This window comes from Rhea pennata, chromosome 15, assembly GCF_028389875.1.
Source record: "Rhea pennata isolate bPtePen1 chromosome 15, bPtePen1.pri, whole genome shotgun sequence".
NCBI classification, from domain to species: domain Eukaryota; kingdom Metazoa; phylum Chordata; class Aves; order Rheiformes; family Rheidae; genus Rhea; species Rhea pennata.
Window position 1 is genome coordinate 3,889,551 of NC_084677.1, and position 17,556 is coordinate 3,907,106.

Below are 17,556 nucleotides of genomic sequence, written 5' to 3' on the forward strand. Positions count from 1 at the left end.
GCCCGGTTCAGTAACGCGCTGCCGGGGCTGGAGGGCACCGCGGGCCTCCCGGCGGGGCTGCAGGGCACCGGGACGGGCCCGCTCGTCGGCCTCCGTCACAGGAACCGTTAAGGCGGGCGAGGGGATTTTGTTTATTCATCGGGAACGGGGGGCGGCTGTGGCCTCGGCCGCACTCGCCGGTTCCCTCCTTCTGCAGGGGCAGGGAGGCCAGGCTGGGGGAGAGCTCCCGGAGATCCGCGCCCTTTCGAGGGAAACACGTCCTCCCACGGCCCTTGGTACAAACCCCGCAGGCACGGCTCGTTGAGGGAGCGTTCCCTCGGCTGCCTAACTCCCAGCACATCATTAAAATCACCCAAACAACACCTGCTTCTGCTCCCAGCAGACCGCTAAAGCGAGCTGCGTTTCCCCAGCTGCTGTGGCACAGACCAGCGTCTCAATCCAGGCGGGTCCCACGCTTCCTTCACAGTCGAGGGAGACGAACAGCGGCTTCAGGGGGGTCCTGGCTGCTAGCGGGGATTTAACAGATCTGCCCACTCACGGGCTGGAGGAGCAGTTTCCCGTGGCTGTGAAGGAAGGACTGCAACTCAAGCTGAGACAACACGCAGCTCAACATCTAACTGCAGCTGGAGGAACCTTTCACCAATAGCTCGTTTCAAGGGTAAGCTGGACCAGGACCTTAGGCTCCCTGTGCTTCACTGGCTTGTTCCAGGCACGTCCATTCTAGCACATGGCAGAAGAAGGCAAAGAAGCTTAAAGAAGTCCCCTTGCTCCACTAACAATGTTCATTTGGGACAGGGTGAGGTTTAATCGTCTCACAGGCATTGACTGGATGTTGCATTCGTGCCTGTGGAATGAAAGCCAGGGCAAAGCCAGGCAGAAAGAGTGCGGGAGCAGGCAAACCGACGGAGGGGAGAGTAATAAAAGCACAGTCGCTGGCGTGAGGAAGGTTTATGGTCCCTCCGCTGACTCCATCACGTTCTTATTCCTGTCTCATCTGCTTAGCTTCCATCTGTGGAGTTTTAACCTTCAAATTCATCTTCTCCTGTGGAGCTAGTGCCTGCCTGAGCCTCATCGGGTGCGTTCCTGATGACTGGACTGTTTCCTCCTGCCTTGTGTCACGTCAGACAGAAGTTAGCTATGTAACTAACTTTAAACTGTGTCTGACCACATAATTAGTGGCTACAGAGCTAGTTATAAAATACAGTGTCGGAAGCCTGTATCCGGTTCTAAAGAGCTCACAGGCAACGTGGCAAGTACCTTTACTCCCCTCATACCCGCCCTGCTGCACAGGCAGTCCTGGGGAATCCGGGCAATGCCAGTAAGGCACCCCAAAGCACCGCGGGGACACACTGCATTGGGCCCAAGAAGGCAGAGCCGTCAGAGGGCGGAGGGAAGGTACGACGTGAAAGCACAGACACGTGCAAGGTGATCTGCCAGGCTCCCTGCCACCAGCCTGAGCTCTTAGGGTAGATTTGGCTGTGCTGATCCAGAAGCATCCTTGGCCCAAAGACCTCAGTGTCAGCTCTCTGGGGTAGACGTCTCTCTCAGCATCACCGAGACAGGGCAGCTGTATCGATGTGGGATAATCCTCCTGCTCCCATTCTTCCCATGACACAGCTGGACCAGGCCCAGAGAAAGAGAAAATGCCCAAGAGCTAATGAGGCACAAGCCGACCTCAGCACCCCCCTCCCCACAGCGCTGTGACTCAGCCAGACTGCTGCGTGTGCAACGCACGCCTGCAGTTCCTCCCGCCTTCCCCACGCCCGGCTGCTGCCCCTCTTTTACAGATAGGCTAAGGGCTGGGGAAGAGGTTGCTCCGAAGTTTTGCAGATCTTATAATACAGAACTCTCTCCCCACCTTCATTCAGTTCCCAATTCCTGCTCGCAGATTTGTTGTCTGAGATGCTCACTTTGGGGAGAGGTTCTCCCTTCTTTCTTTGTCCCCAGTGCTCCAACACTCCTGCTGACATTTGCAGGTTTTCCTCATTCCACCCTGAGACCCAATTTTAGAAATTTGGGAGAAATTTCCCATCTGTATCTGTGGTGGTGGCCCATGTTGCTTTGCGAGTGAGTCATCTCTCAGGAAAGTCATTATCTGTCCTGGTCAAACCAGCCAAGCCGGGACAGTGGAAGTGACACGGTTTCACGTGGGATGTGTAGGACAACAGCAACATAATTAACATTCCCAGGAGCAACTGGAACATCAGTCACATTTCACAGCTCTCTGAACAAACGTGATATTTAGCACTCTGTAATTACACCAATATATGTACAAGACAGATCTGACGCTCGGAAATGGCAATCATAGACTTTGCTAACAGCTGTTGAAACCTTTTGTTAAGCCTCCAGTAATAGATCCCTATCTCAAGTAATGCAGGATTTTTCATGTGAGAAATGATTTAGCAAAATAAATAGGGGTTAGGATGAACAGAAACATGGGCAGACGGTGAGTACCAGTGGGGCGGAGTGGAAATAAGGAAAATAAGATGTCAGTTACTTGGGAAAGGCTGTTTGAACATGGAAGAATTTCTTAGCTCCGGGATTCATGGTATTAGCAGCCAGACTAGACGTTCGGCAGCTGAGCTGGCTGTTTGGCCTGTATGCCTGATGCAAACCTGTTCTCTTAACATACAAGCCCCCCTCCTGCCAGCAGCATTTCCCCGGTCACTTCTCCAGCTTCTCTTGCCTTTTGTATGGCAGTTTCAGGCCGGTTCATGTGTGAATCCAGCTCACTTCTCAACCTGAAAGTATTTGGGAAGGGAAAGGTGAAATTCTGCAGTGAGTAGGAACCAGCAGAAAAGCCTCCTGGGCCCAGCCCCTCTCCACCCAGCTGCTGCATGGAGCGTGTCCCATCCTCTGCCTTCATCCCTGCTGGGGCCTTGCTCCCCACTCCAGGAGGCAGCTTAGTTCCTGGAGAGCTCTTTGAGGTCCCCAAGAGACCAGCACAAGCTCCAGAACACCAAGGTCGTTTGTACTAGCATGCCTTCCCCCCCCCCCCCCGTTTGCTAAAACAGACACACTGCGAGAGGCTGTAAACCTGCAGCAATATCCAACCGCCTCCACCTTCAGCTATGCCCACCCATTCGTACCTGACGCTCAGCATGTGCTCCCAGTCCTTGGTGCCCAAAATGTTGAAGCCCATCTCTTTTGGAAGAGGTTGGCAGAGGAGACGAGCAAAGCCTTCCTTCAGAGCTTGGAAGAGTCAAGCTAAGGCCTTCCCTGTCTCCGAAGGGCATTCCCACAGCGAGAAGTGGTTTGGAGACCGCTGGAGCAGTGAGAAGAGTCTTCCCTGGCAGGTCCCTTCAGCATGTTGCCATGCTGGCCACCACCTTATCCTGGCCTACCAGAGGCACCTCCACCCTACTCTGAAGTGGGTGCAGCCAGCCCAGGGGGTAAGTCAGTAGAAGGGCCCTGGAGTCCTGCCTCTCCTGTTGCTTTTCACTCTGATGGGGATTACTTATTCCCAGCAAGACCCATGAGTCCAAGACTATCAGGTAAACATGCCAGGGTCCCATTGTCCTGGAGCTCCAGGACTCATTTTCACCTGTTTCTAACCTGCCCTCAGTTTGAACAGTTCATTGCAAGGGGCATCCAGGCAATGAAAGTTTGCAAAAGTTTGTAATTCAGTGCGTGACTCATTATTTAGAAGGCCTGGCTGACTCTTTCTGCCCTCCATGGCTCCTGCAGAAGAGTCAATCCAATCATCTGGAACCATCATAAATCCTGGCTCTTGCTTGGACAGAAACTAAGGGGGTTTATCACCAGATATCCCATAATCACAGCACAAAAAGTGTGTGAACACACTAATACATTTTCACATTTTTAGCTTAGTGTAACCAGTACCAGCGCTAGTTCCCTGACAACAGGAGATGTTATTCTCCAGATATAGAAAATATTTGGTGAGATTTTCTAAAAATACTTTCTAATTCAGCTGTAAAAACACCATCCATGTCACATTCCTCCTTCCCCCAGGATTTAGTACAGATTAGCACTGTGCCAGTTCATAACTGAAGACGACATACAGAAATGTGATAGGAGTAGCTCTGAATCATTCCTAAAGTGTTGACTTCTTGGTGGCAATTCTTTGGAGAGAGGATGGGGAACCGTGTTAGAAGACTAAGAAGTTGTGATTAGCTGATCTATGGGTTTGGAGCACTTAATTATTCATCTCTTGCTGGTGATGAATTACATTTTCTCAACGATTTGTATGACAGAGCAGAGCCCCTGGGAAGGGACCTGAACAGACAAATGTTTCTGTAGGGGCCCTACTTTTATTTTGGGCCCAGTTTCCAGAGAATCACTTTTTTTTCCCCCTGGAAACAGATCCCTTCTTGGCTTCCCAAGAAGGGCTCCTCTTGGGAGAGGAAATACCTTCCCACAGCCACTAAGTCACTAGCGAGGCTCTAGGGCTGGGAGAAGGATAACTCAGACCCTGAAGGATGCCACATTCAAATACCAGAAGAGGTTTTACCAGCAGGTCAGGCAACAAGGGGAGCCAACCCTTCCTTGGTCTCTCTAGTCCATGAAAACAAAGAGCTGTGGATGCTTCATGCCCGGGGCTCAAGGCATCTTGGTCAGTAGAAGCCTGCAAGGCTTCTGCAGGCAGAGCACAGGCTATAAATGTTCTGTCTACCAAGAGCGACAGGGAGCATGGATTCCTGTGCCCTGGGGAAAGATGAAGCTCATTCTGAGACCAAACCCATGCTGAAGCCCAGAAGCCAGTTGGACTAGGAGGCACAGGCAGGTCTGGGATCTGCTCCTTCGCACTGGCACTTTGTACATCTTCTCTAGACAAGCACCCTTTCCCACTCCTCCACATTGCGGTGGGAAGTGGCTGTGGAAGACGCAAGTGGTGACTCCTGTCTCTCTTGTTCATCAGAGAACCCAGTGCACTGTTGCTGCAGCATCCTGGAGAGAGGACAGGAGGACAAACAGAACTGAGGACTCGGCATGGAAATGTAGAGGCACCGACTCACCCCTGCTTTTCCCTTCCCAGCAGGACTCTGCCAGCAGGACACTGATCTCGCTGGGAGCCCAGCTGCTCCCTCTCGCACTTCCTAGCACATGAGCAGCATTTAGCCAACCTCCCTGGGAGACACCGTCTTGCTCCCACAGTTACCTGGAGTCCCAAATGCAAGGAGTTGCGGTCAAACACCAGTTGTTGCTACGCTGCAGTAACTCCCTAGTGGAGAGAGTTCTGTTGTTTCCCAGGAACAGTGTGAATGGAGAGTTCAGAGCTCTGGTTTTTGATTCCAGCTTTTGGGACTGGCAAATCCCTTTGCATCCCTGTTCTCGGCATGAGGATGTGCGTTGGTCCCCTCCCATACTGAATCCACAGCCCAGCTCAATTAATAGCAATTCTGTGGTGATTTCTATGGACTTAATGTAATTTCTCCCCCTCCGTGGAAAAGGTTCATTTCAGGGGAAGATTTTCTGTTTTTCTAGTTACACGAGTTTATTGCACACAGGCATTAAGAGGGTAGTTTCAGGAAGGCACCAGTCTGGGCTGACTGGGAGGTTTGGGCAGCGGGTCAGGATAGCGGGGTCTCTCTTCTGGTGCCAGTCAGGCTTTTCCCAAAAGGAAGCCTTTGAGCTGGCCAGTCCCAGCTCCGGGAGGAAGGTTTGATGGCCGTATCGTGCAGCTGTGAATGATCCAGCCTCAGACTCTGCACTTTGAATTTTGCAGCCCACATTGTCTCAGGCGGTGGTGGTGTTAGTGTTGGGTTACGAATCAAAATACTGGCTTCAACTAAGCTGACCCATCAAGCTGTACGGGCTTCTCAGTTTCATCACCGTAAAATAGCTAATGAATCCCTTGAGAGCCTCGGGAGAGAAGCACCTCGGTGGGAAGCGTGTCCTCTGCTCGACCGTGGGGCTGTGTGCAGCAGCGCAGGTGTCTCCGGGCGCCTGGAAGAAGCAGGGCAGCTGATGCGTTCTGTGAATGACTTTCACTGTCCTTTCCCTTTCCAGGTCACAGGAAGCTGGAGCCGCTAATATTTGTGGAGTATTAAATCTAGACTGGTTACGGACCTGTGATGGATTGAGTGTCTTTTTCTTCTCTCCCTGGCTGTTTTCCTCCAGTCAGCTCCACCATGCAATGAAAGAAAAGCCCATACACAAATCCTTCCCTGGCTTCCAGGGTGATTACGGGTGCAGAGCCTTGTGGGACCATTTGAAAGCCACTTGTTGATGTTCTGTTATTATAAGCAGTACAAGAGATGTCCCCTGGGAGCGCTCCCCCAAATGGGAGCCACAACACTCCTTGTGCATCGCGTCAGCTTTGCAGAAGAAGCGCTGGAGGTCCTGGTGGACTTGCTGAAGAGGAGCCAGCAGTGTGCTCTTGCAGCAAAGGCCAACAGCGTCCTGATAGCCAGCCAGAAGAGAGAAGTGATCCCTCCCCTCCGTTCTGCACTTGTAAGCCCACACTGACACTGTCCAGTTTGAGCTCCCCAGGACAAGACAGACAGTGATAGACTGGAGCAAGTCCAGCAGAGGCCCTCAGGATGGTCAGGGATCTGGAAAACACGGTGTATGAGCAGAGGCTGAGAAAGCTGGGTTTGTTCAGGCTGCAGAAGAGAAGGCTTGAGGGATGTTACTGCTCTCTGTGACTACCTCATGGGAGGCTGCGGAGAAAACAGAGCCAGACTCTTCTTGAAGGTGCGCAGTGGGAGGGTAAGAGGCTGCAGGGACAGGTTGGGGTGGGGAAATTCCCATAAGCAGAAGAAAGTTACTGCGAGGGTGGTCAGACACTGGAAAAGGGGTAGAGAATCTCCATCCCCAGGGATATTTTAACTGCACGTGGACATGACCCTGAGACACATGCTCTAGGTGGCTGGGCTTTAAGAAGGGATGGACCAGAGACCTCAGAGAGATCCTGCCGACCTCTGTGACAGTGACAGTCATTTTCTGGGAGAGCCAAGTGCTGGAACCTCACCAGCATTTATTTGTCTTTGGCTGAGGCAGTTCAGAGCAGGAGCAATGGGTGTGCAGGGGAGGAAGCTTAAAGCCTGCAGCCAGCAAAAAGCAGGATGTATTTTTCCTCTGAGCACCCCACTATAGCACAGAGGAACTGGCCAAGCAGCCCTTTGGGGACACAGCAGAAGTCACCTGCTAGGCAGACGCAGGCCGGGGTGCCCTGCCGGGCTCCCTGCACACCAGCAGAAACACCTTCAAACACGCCAAGGGGAGTCTCCCACTGGGGGGATCCGCTCGACCATAGCCCCAGTGCCAGTCCTCTCCCCTCTGGCCTCCCCAGCTCGGCTGGACGCAGCTGGGGGCGGAGCGGAGACCGAGGGATGAGCGCAAATCGAGGGGCTGCTTGATGGCCAGTCTTGAGCATTGTAAGTCACTTCTAAACCTGGCAGCTGACAACCAGTGTATTTAGAGACAGGCCAGAGAAAGCAAGAGCAGGAGCTTGAGGTGTAACATCCAGCAGCCTCTCAAAACAGACGTGGTCCTTTGGAGGCGATTCCTTGCACGGACTTGACAATCAATGACAAATAACTCCCTAAAACCATTCCAAGAGGTAACACAAGAACTAGTCCTGGAGCCAGAAATCCCGTGTTCCCAAATTACACCCAAGCTACGTAGTTCAGCTCTTCCTTACGCTATGCTCTAGCCCTGTCTTACGGGACAGCATGGATGGCACAGGGGCATGATCCACAAGCATCATTGATTCAGCATCCCTCAGCAGGACGCCGTCGGTGGTGGCCTTGCTGGAAGTGGGGCTCCTTCTTTTCCCAAGTGACTGTCATTAGCGTCTGCATTATTAATGAATCTTGGCCGACTTTGAGCCAGCGGTCCAGAGCCGCTTCCCGCCTTGCTTGTGTGGCCTTGGATCCCCTTGGGGGGGATCTGCTCCCCCAAGGCACTGGAGGTGCCCGGGCAATGCTGGGGCCTGGGGAGGAAACAGCTTTGAGCAACTGTGGGCACAGGTTGGCTGCTGGGTGAAGCTAATGATTCATAACAGTTTAAATAGGCTTAGAAGCTTTTTTATGATTCTGCTGCTCTTCCTAAGACCATTACAGCCTTCTCCATGGCAACCGTCTGAGACAGCGCAGACTTTGTTCCTGTCCTGGGAGATTAGCTGCGAGCGCGAAAATCGGGACCCGGGGTCGGGTGGGGAGCTGGGCTGGGGGGGAGGTCGGCGCCCACGGCAGGGAGGGAGACACCAGCGCCCGGCGCGAAGCCGCGCCGGCGCTGCGGCACCGCGGGACGGCCCCGCGCGGCACGGCCAGCTCCCCGCCACCGCGGACGCCGGCTCGGAGAAGCCTCGGACCGAACCCCGGCGGAGGCCGGGACACGGCGAGCGGCGGGGAGCGCGACCCGGGAACGCCACTCCTGGCATGAAAAGCAAGGCTGGAAACAGAAATATTTGCCGGCGGCAGCCGCGGCCCCTCTAGCCTGCGCTGAAGCTATCCGGGCACATTGGCATCGGCGCGGCGGCGCCGGCGACCTCCGTCTCCCCGGGAGAGCGAAGCTGCTGCGTCCGGCCGGGCTCCGTCCCGAAGAGCCGCGCCGAGGGGCTCCTGCGGCTGCTCCCTCCTCCCAGGAGGGGCTCGTTCCCCAGCCGAGGCTGCCGCGAGCCCCGCAGCTCGGTGGCAGGGCCGCGCCGGGCCGGGGCGAGCGGCTCGGCGCCGACCGCGGCCGCGCCGGGGATTTCGCAAGGGCCGGGGCAGCGCTGGCCTGGGATGCCAGCGCCGGCCCCAGGCGCCCGGAGCCCCGAGGGCGGCCCGGGCAGGCGCTTCCCCCACGGTGGTTTTTCCCAGCAGTCGAGACCGGGCCTGAGCTTATACCCTGCTCTGCGGCGCGCGCGTCTCCCCCTTCGCGGAGACGGCTCCAGAGTCAGCAGAAGGCCAACTCGCACTGCAGCGGCTGTGGAAGGAGATGGCTTAGTTATCGTGCTTGTTTCCCCTTCGCGGCTTATTTGAGATTTTCACAAAAAAGGCCTTTCGTGTGCAGGGATAAACCTGCTCTGTAGATGCAGGTAGTTTTCTTTTAAAATTCAATTAGAGGTTTTGTGGGTTTTGGCTGGCAGGTCCCTGCTGGTTCAGCTCTTTTTAGCTTCCAAATTGATTACACCTTGTGTCAATATGTGCTTAGCGCCTATTAGTGGATACATTTGTCTCTATCTCTCATTTCTCCCTTCTGATCTATAATTTCCTAGAATAGAAGATTAAAATAGAGGGGGAGGAGAGCACCAATTCAATCCAAAAAGAAATTGAAAAAAAACATTCCTTATTATACGAACTGCAGAAGTTGGATTGTACAGAGCAAAGAAACGCTGGATTCTCCTCTTCTCTAACACTTGTTCCCATGGGCATGTTGCCATTGGACATCGGTGCATCAGAGAGACTTCAACTCCCCCAGGCAGGGTGAGAGCAGTGGGGCGTTGAACCCCCTGTGCCCACGGGAGCCGAGCGAGGGCTGCGAACACCCTCAGGTGCGACTACAAACGTGAACTTTCCTGCTGGGTCATGAAGATCTCCATTCAGATGCAACCTAGCTCACAGCTCCAAGCCAGATATCCACCCTTAGGAGATAGGAAGCAAATTATATTATTTTAAATGTGCCAGGGCCCCAGCCCAGAGGGACAGGGTCTTCCTCCCATTACAGACACCCCAGAGCAGCGTATGTGCATCTGCTGCTCTCTGGGCCAAGGTGTCCTGGCCTGCAGGAAGGTGCCTGTCACATTGGCTGGTACTGGGAGCAGCACTGGCCCCTAAACCTGAGTCCTGGGGTGACCCTTTTGGCTTTGGTGATCCTACGCTCTCCTACGCTCTACTCCCTTCCATCATTCCTGGGCTTTGCTCATTTTCTTCATCCTTGGTTGACCTTCCAGAATAGCTGCAAGTCCCACTGCCAGAGCCATCCAGCCCCCAGCCACATTCACAAGGAAGGCCAGTGGCGCTGCTAGCAAGAGGGGCAGTGGGAAGCTGCAGGAAGAGTGGCAGGAGCATGACGCTATGTGGCTTTCACAGCCCACCAGCTATCACCGTTGGTTACCAGCACAGGCACCCATGCCAGATGGAGCCTTGAGACAGTGGAAATCTCAGATTGAGCTGGCGGAGATGGGCAGCAAAGTGGACAGACAGATGGATGCTCTCAGCAGCAGCCTCACTCAGTCATGGTGCCTGCGAGGGCAGCCGTGTGCCCTTTGCCATCTCAGGTCAGCAGGTAGGACCAACAGCACCCATGTCAAGGCCCATCTCCCTGCCACCCTAGGCAGGCAACATCGCAGTCCTGCTCCTTGGCCCCACTTCACCTCCAGCCTCGTTTTCTGCAATAACAGACTCTCTTGTCTCTCTGTAGAGACAAGGTAAATCTGGGCTGAAGAAGTGCTTTGGCTTTGGTGGAAGATCCCATTTCTCAGAGGAGGCAAGCCTGAATCATGAAAGTAAATGGTGTCCAACATGAGCCTTGCTGCTGGTGCATCTTCAGGGAAAGGTGTGATTGCAATAATCAGAAAGGGGTTAGCAGCAGTACTTTCATGGCCTCACCAAGCAGCTACTACAAGGGCAGCAAACTACCACCTCCAACTCCACCTCTGGCCAACTAGGCTCTTCTATCTGAGACAGAAGTGACCTTTTTTTTTTCCTGGAAACTGGTAAAAGTTTCTTCAGAAGCTGGGTTGGACAAGGACTGGTGGGGAAATGACCTGGAATACAGAATGAGTTCATGAGCCTCCCCGAGCAGTTTTGAAGAGCTGCCAAATGACTCTGGCAGGAGACTGCGATCTTCCAGCTCCAAGTCAGCTCCTGAGGATCATCCATCACCCCCACCTTACCGAGCTCCTTGTACAGGGCCAAACCCTTCTGTTGTGTCTGAGGAGCATAAAGCCCCAGAAACCTTTGTGGTCATGGTCAGTAGTGAAGGATGTCATTAGTGAGCACACAGCATGTAGGTCTCTAGCCTACATGCTAGGAGAAGCCCCTCTGAAAACGCACAGCCTACCAAGCCCGTCGTCTCCAAGCACAGCTCTCTTTCCGCAGGGCCTGCCCACTAAATCTAGCAAAGAGTTTGGCAAAAACCGCACAGATCCAGCTTCTCCTTGGGAATTGAGCTCCACGCAAAGCTCCTGCCTTGGTCTCCTTCCTCTCCATCCTGTAAATCAAAAAAAAGATGCTCTGAAGGAGGTCTGCTGTGGTGACCCTCAGCATTAAAAGACTGGCCCCATATTTGTGTTTGATGCATTATATGGCAATTCCTTGACCTTGACACGGTGTATGGCTGTAGCCCAGCGCCCCCATGGGTGGGCTGCACAGCTGGCCCTTGTTCACCAGCACAATCGTGCCATGCCATGGTCAGCCCTGGCACCGGGGCTCACAATGGGGACTGCTTTAGCCCAGAGGAGGTCTCCTAATTTCTAGCAAAGTGTAATTTTGCAGAAAACACTCAATTATCTTCATTCGAGAACCAAGCAGTAGTTTCATACTCCTCACCTGAGCAGTTTTGCTGGCCCAGAGCTGTTGTGCACCATCACCTTGTACTGCCACTAATGCATCTGTGAAATTCATAGCTGACTTTATTCCTATCCAGATTCATACATGAGTTACTCTCTTCTTTCCTATATTTCTGAGGCTTTCAGTGTCACACAGAGAAGAACTTTTCCCCATTTTTCAACTCATCTCTTCCTTTTATCATTGTAAAACCTTGGATGTTTCACCTCCATCTCCCTGTGAGAACAACCCTGACCCCCTTGAGCTTTCTGTGCAGTTTGGATGCTGCAGGCCCTGTGGTGTGTTTTCAGGCACAGACACAGCACAGCGGTCCAGCCTCTTGCCTTACTCCAGCAGCATCTCCAGCGGAGAGGTCTCACAACGTAATGCTGCAGAGCAGCTTGCTCTTTTCATAAAGACCTGATAGGGCCTTTGGGGAACCATGAAGCAAATCCCTCCTCTTCCATCTGGGAAGCTCCAGTAGCCTCCCAGCTCCTTGCCTCTAGCCAACTCTCCATCTGGCTCCACATGCTGATCCATGTGAGTCCAGCTCTGCCATGCCCCAGTGCAGCCCCTCGCCAGGACAGCCCAGACTCCTCAGACCTGCAGCACTTCACCTTCAACCCAAATCCAGAAAGTCCCAGGGCTTCAGACATGTGGCTGAGCAGTGGGGACCAAACCTTGTCCCCTACATCTGGGAGATGCCTCAAGCTGCCCCACTGCTCAGGCGCTGCCGGGGTTTCAAGGCAGTGGCCCTTACCAGGAACTTGTCCTGACAGCAGAAACCTAGGGGAAGAGCTGGTGCCACCACTTGGGTGCCCTTCAGGAGGCCAGCAGCATGGCAGATGCTGCCTGGTGACATTCCCCCTCTCTGGTTTGCTGCTGATCCAAACCCTGTCTCCAGGGCCAGTCTCCAGTCATGCCACCATCCCTTCAGGATGAGGTCTCAACACGTAGCCAGATCTCCTAGGCTAGCAAAGCTCACGCAGACGTCTCATTTTCATCCCATCTGTGAGCAAAAATAAACGCTGCAATAGGCTGGGAGAGAGAAGGAATTACTCTACCTGCGCTTTGTGCTCTTGTCGTATCTTTTCCCCAGCCGAGCAGCCGTGCCCGGAGCACACCGCTCCCAAAGCAACGCCCAGAGCGGAGCAGCAGCTACTCATCCCATAGCGGGGCGATACGGCCCTTCCTGCGCCGAGCCCAGCAGCAGCGGGGTTAACCCCAGCCCCGCGCAGGCGGCTGGACAGGCGTCAAGGTGGTTGCTCCATCCCTGCCCGGGGAGTGGGGGGGCCGGGGAGAGCCGGCGCGGCGGCCGCACGACCCGGAGCACTGCCGTCTCACCCGGCGGCAGCCACCATGAGCACACGCAAAGGTAAGGCAGGGAGCTGCCCCGCTCCTCCTGCGGCACCGCACGGGTCCCTGCGGCCGCGCCGGCACAGACCCCGCGCCGCAGGCACGGGCAGGGCAAAAGCGCAGCGGGGAGAAGGTGAAGCTCTCCCTGGACTTTGCCGTCAAGTTGCTGTTAACCTTTTCCCCCTTTTTTGGGAGCCCACATTTATTACTGAAGAAACATTTCAGGATCCTCGGTGCTTTCTCAGGCACCCGCAACGTGGAGCGCAAGCCTCCACCGAAAGGCGCTCAGGGCTGCAGGAAGGGGCTGGGGCCTCTGCACCGAGCGCCCAGCCGGCGAGGCAGGGGCGGCCCCTCGGGTTCTCTCTGCTCCAGGAAAGATCAAGTTAATTCGGGGAGAAAGAAGCGAGGGGGAAAGGTGCGTCTGCTGCTGGCAGAAAGGAAGAAGCTGCTGCTGACAGGTATCCAGAGAAATTTCGCGGCTGGTGCAGGGGACCCTTGCGGCAGGGGAGCTGAGATGTAATGGTGCTGGGGTTACCCAGGGTCCACACACCAAAGAGTAAATAGAGAGGGGTCTGAGCCACGGCAGGAGCCCAGTGCGATCCTGCTATAACACGTGGTCGTGGACTTTCCAAAGGGCAGAGCGAGTCTCAAAACGCATGTTATTGCTTAGTGCAACTGGACGGGAGTATCGAAAGCCCATGGGATCCGGAGCTGCCTCAGCAGCGGGTGCTCCAGGAACATGGGCTGGGGTCCCCAGGGAAGAGCCACTGGCTGCAGGGGACCTGGGGCGCTCCCAGCCCGGCCACCCCAGCCCCTCGCAGCAGACACCTCCGTCCCGTGCAGCTTGGCAGAGAAAAGCAACGTGCGTCATGCCATGGCGGCATTAATAATCCTTCCCGCACCAAGCCGCCCCGCGGCCGCTGCCCCGCTTTGCCCAGCGTCACCCTGCTGCTGCTTTCCGAAACACGACTGAGCCCTGCTGCAGGAATCACCTCCTAAAAGAGAGAGGGCAGGTTTTGTGCCCTGAGCTGTGCGGCTCCATTGGCACAGAGCAAATACCCGCTCACATGGCACCAGCCTCCTCCTCGCTGCTTTTCACTCCTCTCAATCACCCCAAGCCCCAGCGCCACAGAGCATAAACCATGAGCCAGATAGGAGCAGCCGGGCTGGGAAGCTGCAGGACAGAGAAGAGGGTGCAAAGCCGAAGTGCAAGTGCCCGTGCAGAGCAGTGGGGGCTGGACACCACACCAAGAACGTCCCAGTCGCGACAGCAGGTAAAGCAGATCCGCTGCCCGCCGGCACCGTGGCCAAATTGTGGCTCGTCTTGCATCGGCTGTGCTGCCCCGCAGGGCAGACCCATCTGCCCTGTCAGCACCTCCAGCCACCTCCCCCAGGGACCGGGAGGTGTTGCTGGATCCCTTCTCCTCCACCTGGGCAAACACAGTGAGCCAGGGAGTGGAAATCGTTCCAGCCAGGCTATGGTCATGGCTGTTCAGCAGCTGGCTTTGCTAGGACACAAGAAGGCTAGGAGGAGTCTCCTGGCCCAGTATCGTCTCCTACAGCACCCGTCATCCTGCAAGTAGGAAACACTGTCCTCGCTATTGCCTCCTCGTGCCACGCTTGGTCAGCTAATGCTTTCTGTTCCCTTGCTCTCCGCAGCAGCCATCATTCTCCTGCTGTCCTTGGCCCTGCTGTTGGCAGCTGCATCACAGCCACCAGAAGAAGCCCTGAAGGAGCAGCCAGATACAGAGCCCCTGCGATGCCCCAGTTTGTGTGCCTGCAGCTTTGATGACTACAGCGAGGAGCTCAATGTCTTCTGCAGCACGCGCAACCTCACGCACCTTCCAGAGGACGTCCCTGCCAACGCCAAAGCCCTCTGGCTGGATGGCAACAATTTCACCTTGCTGCCAGCTGCAGCATTCAAGAATCTCTCCAGCCTGGACTTCCTTGACCTGCAAAGCAGCCAGCTGACCGGTGTGGAGCAGCACGCCTTCCATGGGCTGAGGAGCCTCTACCACCTTCACCTAGAACGCAACCGGCTGAAGTACCTGGCACCCCACACTTTCCTTCACACCCAAAACCTTGTGTCCCTGAGCCTCAACAACAACTTCTTCACCAAGGTGGAGGAAGGGCTATTTGCTGGGCTCTCCAACTTGTGGTATCTGAACTTGGGCTGGAATTCACTTGTGGTCTTGCCTGATAAGGTTTTCCATGATTTACCCAACCTGAGGGAGCTCATCTTGGCTGGAAACAAGCTCCCCTACCTACAGCACCAGCTCTTCTGCAGCCTTACTGAGCTGAAGGAGTTGGATCTGAGTGGGAACTCTCTCAAGGGAATCAAGATCAACATCTTTGTCAAGCTGCAGAAGCTACAGAAGCTGTACTTGAACCACAACCAGATCAATGCCATTGCACCCCGTGCATTCATGGGCATGAAGTCCCTTCGGTGGCTGGATCTCTCCCACAACCGTCTTGTCTCACTCTTTGAGGACACTTTTTTAGGTCTCCTGAGCCTGCATGTCTTACGCTTATCCACCAATTCTATCACCAGCCTGAGACCCAGGACTTTCAAAGACCTCCAGTTCCTGGAGGAACTGCAGCTGGGACACAACAGGATCAGAAGCCTGGCAGAAAGGACTTTTGATGGGCTAGGCCAGCTGGAGGTCCTCACCCTGAACAACAATCAGATACAAGATATCAGGGTTGGGGCATTCCTGGGGCTGTACAACATTGCAGTGATGCATTTGTCTGCTAATTGCATCAAGGCTCTTCCTGACTATGTCTTCAAGGGTGTCACCAAGTTGCACAGCCTTCACTTGGAGCACAGCTGTCTCAGCAGGATCAGAGCAAACACATTATCCAGCCTCTCCAGCCTGCGGAGGCTCTTCTTACAGCACAACAGCATCTCTGTGATTGAAGACCAAAGTTTTAGCGATCTGCACGAGCTCCTGGAGCTGGATCTGAAGCACAACAAGCTGAGCCACCTCTCACCCAAGCTTTTTGTGGGACTAAGCAATCTAGAATATCTCTTCCTCTCCTCCAATCAACTCCTGGAGATCTCCCAAGATACCTTCAGCCCACTGCAGAGACTCTTCTGGTTAGATCTCTCAAATAACCAGCTGGAGATACTGGACAACACCGTCATCTCTCCACTGTCAAACCTGCGGTATCTCAGCCTCAGGAACAACTCCCTGGAGACCTTCTCGGTTGGTTTTCTGTGCTCTTCATTTGTACTGGAGCAGCTATGGCTGGAGGGAAACAACTGGCACTGTAACTGCTCCCTGAAGGGCCTGCGGGACTTCTCTTTGCAGCACCCTGTAGTGGTCCCACGGTTCGTGCAGTCCGTTGTGGAGGGGGATGATTCCCATGTCCCCGTGTACACTTACAATAATCTCACCTGCCTCCACCCTCCAAACGTGACAGGCCTGGATCTCCGTGACACCAGTGAGGATAACTTTGCTCACTGCTGACAACACACCTCCACTTTCTGGAGGACTTGCTGCTTTCCATCATAAACAGTGGTGCGCATCTAGCCACAAGCTAGCAGCATGCCCTGAACTGTCACCTTCCCCTTCTCAGTCCCTGGGACAGCAGTTAGTTGGCACCTTGCTCCTCATCTTGGCCCCACACTGGGCTAACCAGGGCAGCGGTGCAAGCAACTGCGCAAGGTTAGCCTGACTTCTCCGTTGTCTTTAGCCGTCTTTCTCCATGCTGCACTGATAGAGCTGTGTATGTATAATTTTCAACAGAATCAGTGCAGGGCAGAGGCTAGCATACAGCAAAATGGGGGACACCACTTCTCGGGCTGTATGGGTACATCTGTTTGCAGGGCAAGGCAGGGATGGGCAGGGGGACAGGCAGCAGCTGCCCAAATGGGCTTTGCTGGCTTCAAAATGAAATATCTGAGTTATTTAAACACCGGCCCCCCAGGTTAGCGCACTTGCTCCCCAGCCTGCCTGCCCACCCCAGTCAGGAAGCCCAAGCATCTCTGAGCTTCTGGCAGCCACCTTGGGGTGAGCGAAAGGCATTTACCCACTGACCAGAGCCTTCACCATGGCAACGGACAGCTCTGAGGCCTGGCAGGACCATCCTGACTGGCAGAGAGGAAACTTGGCTCCAGTGTTCATTTATTAGAATTACAATGAATTGAAGCATCTTCCCACCATGAACCAACCCAGCAGACGCCAAGCGTTGTGCAGCTTCCTCTGTGCCAGCAGGATGCACCAAGCCTTCCCCAACTCAGCGGGGAGGAGCTGCAGGCTCCCCACAAACCACCCAGCCTCAGCGCTGCTTTTGTACGACCCTAGCAAATAGCAGCCTGATCCACAAGTAGGACCCCAGGGGCACAAAGTCAGGGATAGAGCTAAAAGCACAGCACCTCACCTCACACCCGTCCACAAGCCATGGGTAAGAGAAGACCAAGGTAAGGGCTCCGATTCACCTCTGCCCAAGGGTGCTCTTTAGCAGATTTAAAGGGAAGCTTAGAGAAAACAAAAGTCCTGAAAAGCCACAAGCTCTCCTGTAGGTTTAGGAAAGGGGGCAGACGACTTGCTTCAATCATTCCTTGCAATAGCAGATGTAGGCAGGTTACAGAATGCCGTGCATGTCACTTACCTGATAAATCGCAGCAGACAAATAAACCTTTGGAGCTATCGCAACCCATCTTGTAAGTATGTTTTTTTTTTTTTTTTGAAAGCACGTGCTGCACCCAGCTAGGATGTCTTATCAGAGCCCCTCCGTGCCTCCGCACGGCAGAGTCATG

The 17,556-nt window shown here is 54.5% G+C and overlaps 1 protein-coding gene across 1 annotated transcript; it reads left to right on the forward strand.

Moving 5' to 3' along the window:
* Window positions 1–12,797: 12,797 nt before the first annotated feature.
* IGFALS (insulin like growth factor binding protein acid labile subunit) lies at window positions 12,798–16,264 on the forward strand. The gene is made up of 2 exons (XM_062588500.1): window positions 12,798–12,813; window positions 14,454–16,264. Exons 1-2 carry the CDS (start codon window positions 12,798–12,800, stop codon window positions 16,262–16,264), a joined length of 1,827 nt encoding a protein of 608 aa, XP_062444484.1.
* The last annotated feature ends 1,292 nt before the right edge of the window (window positions 16,265–17,556 follow it).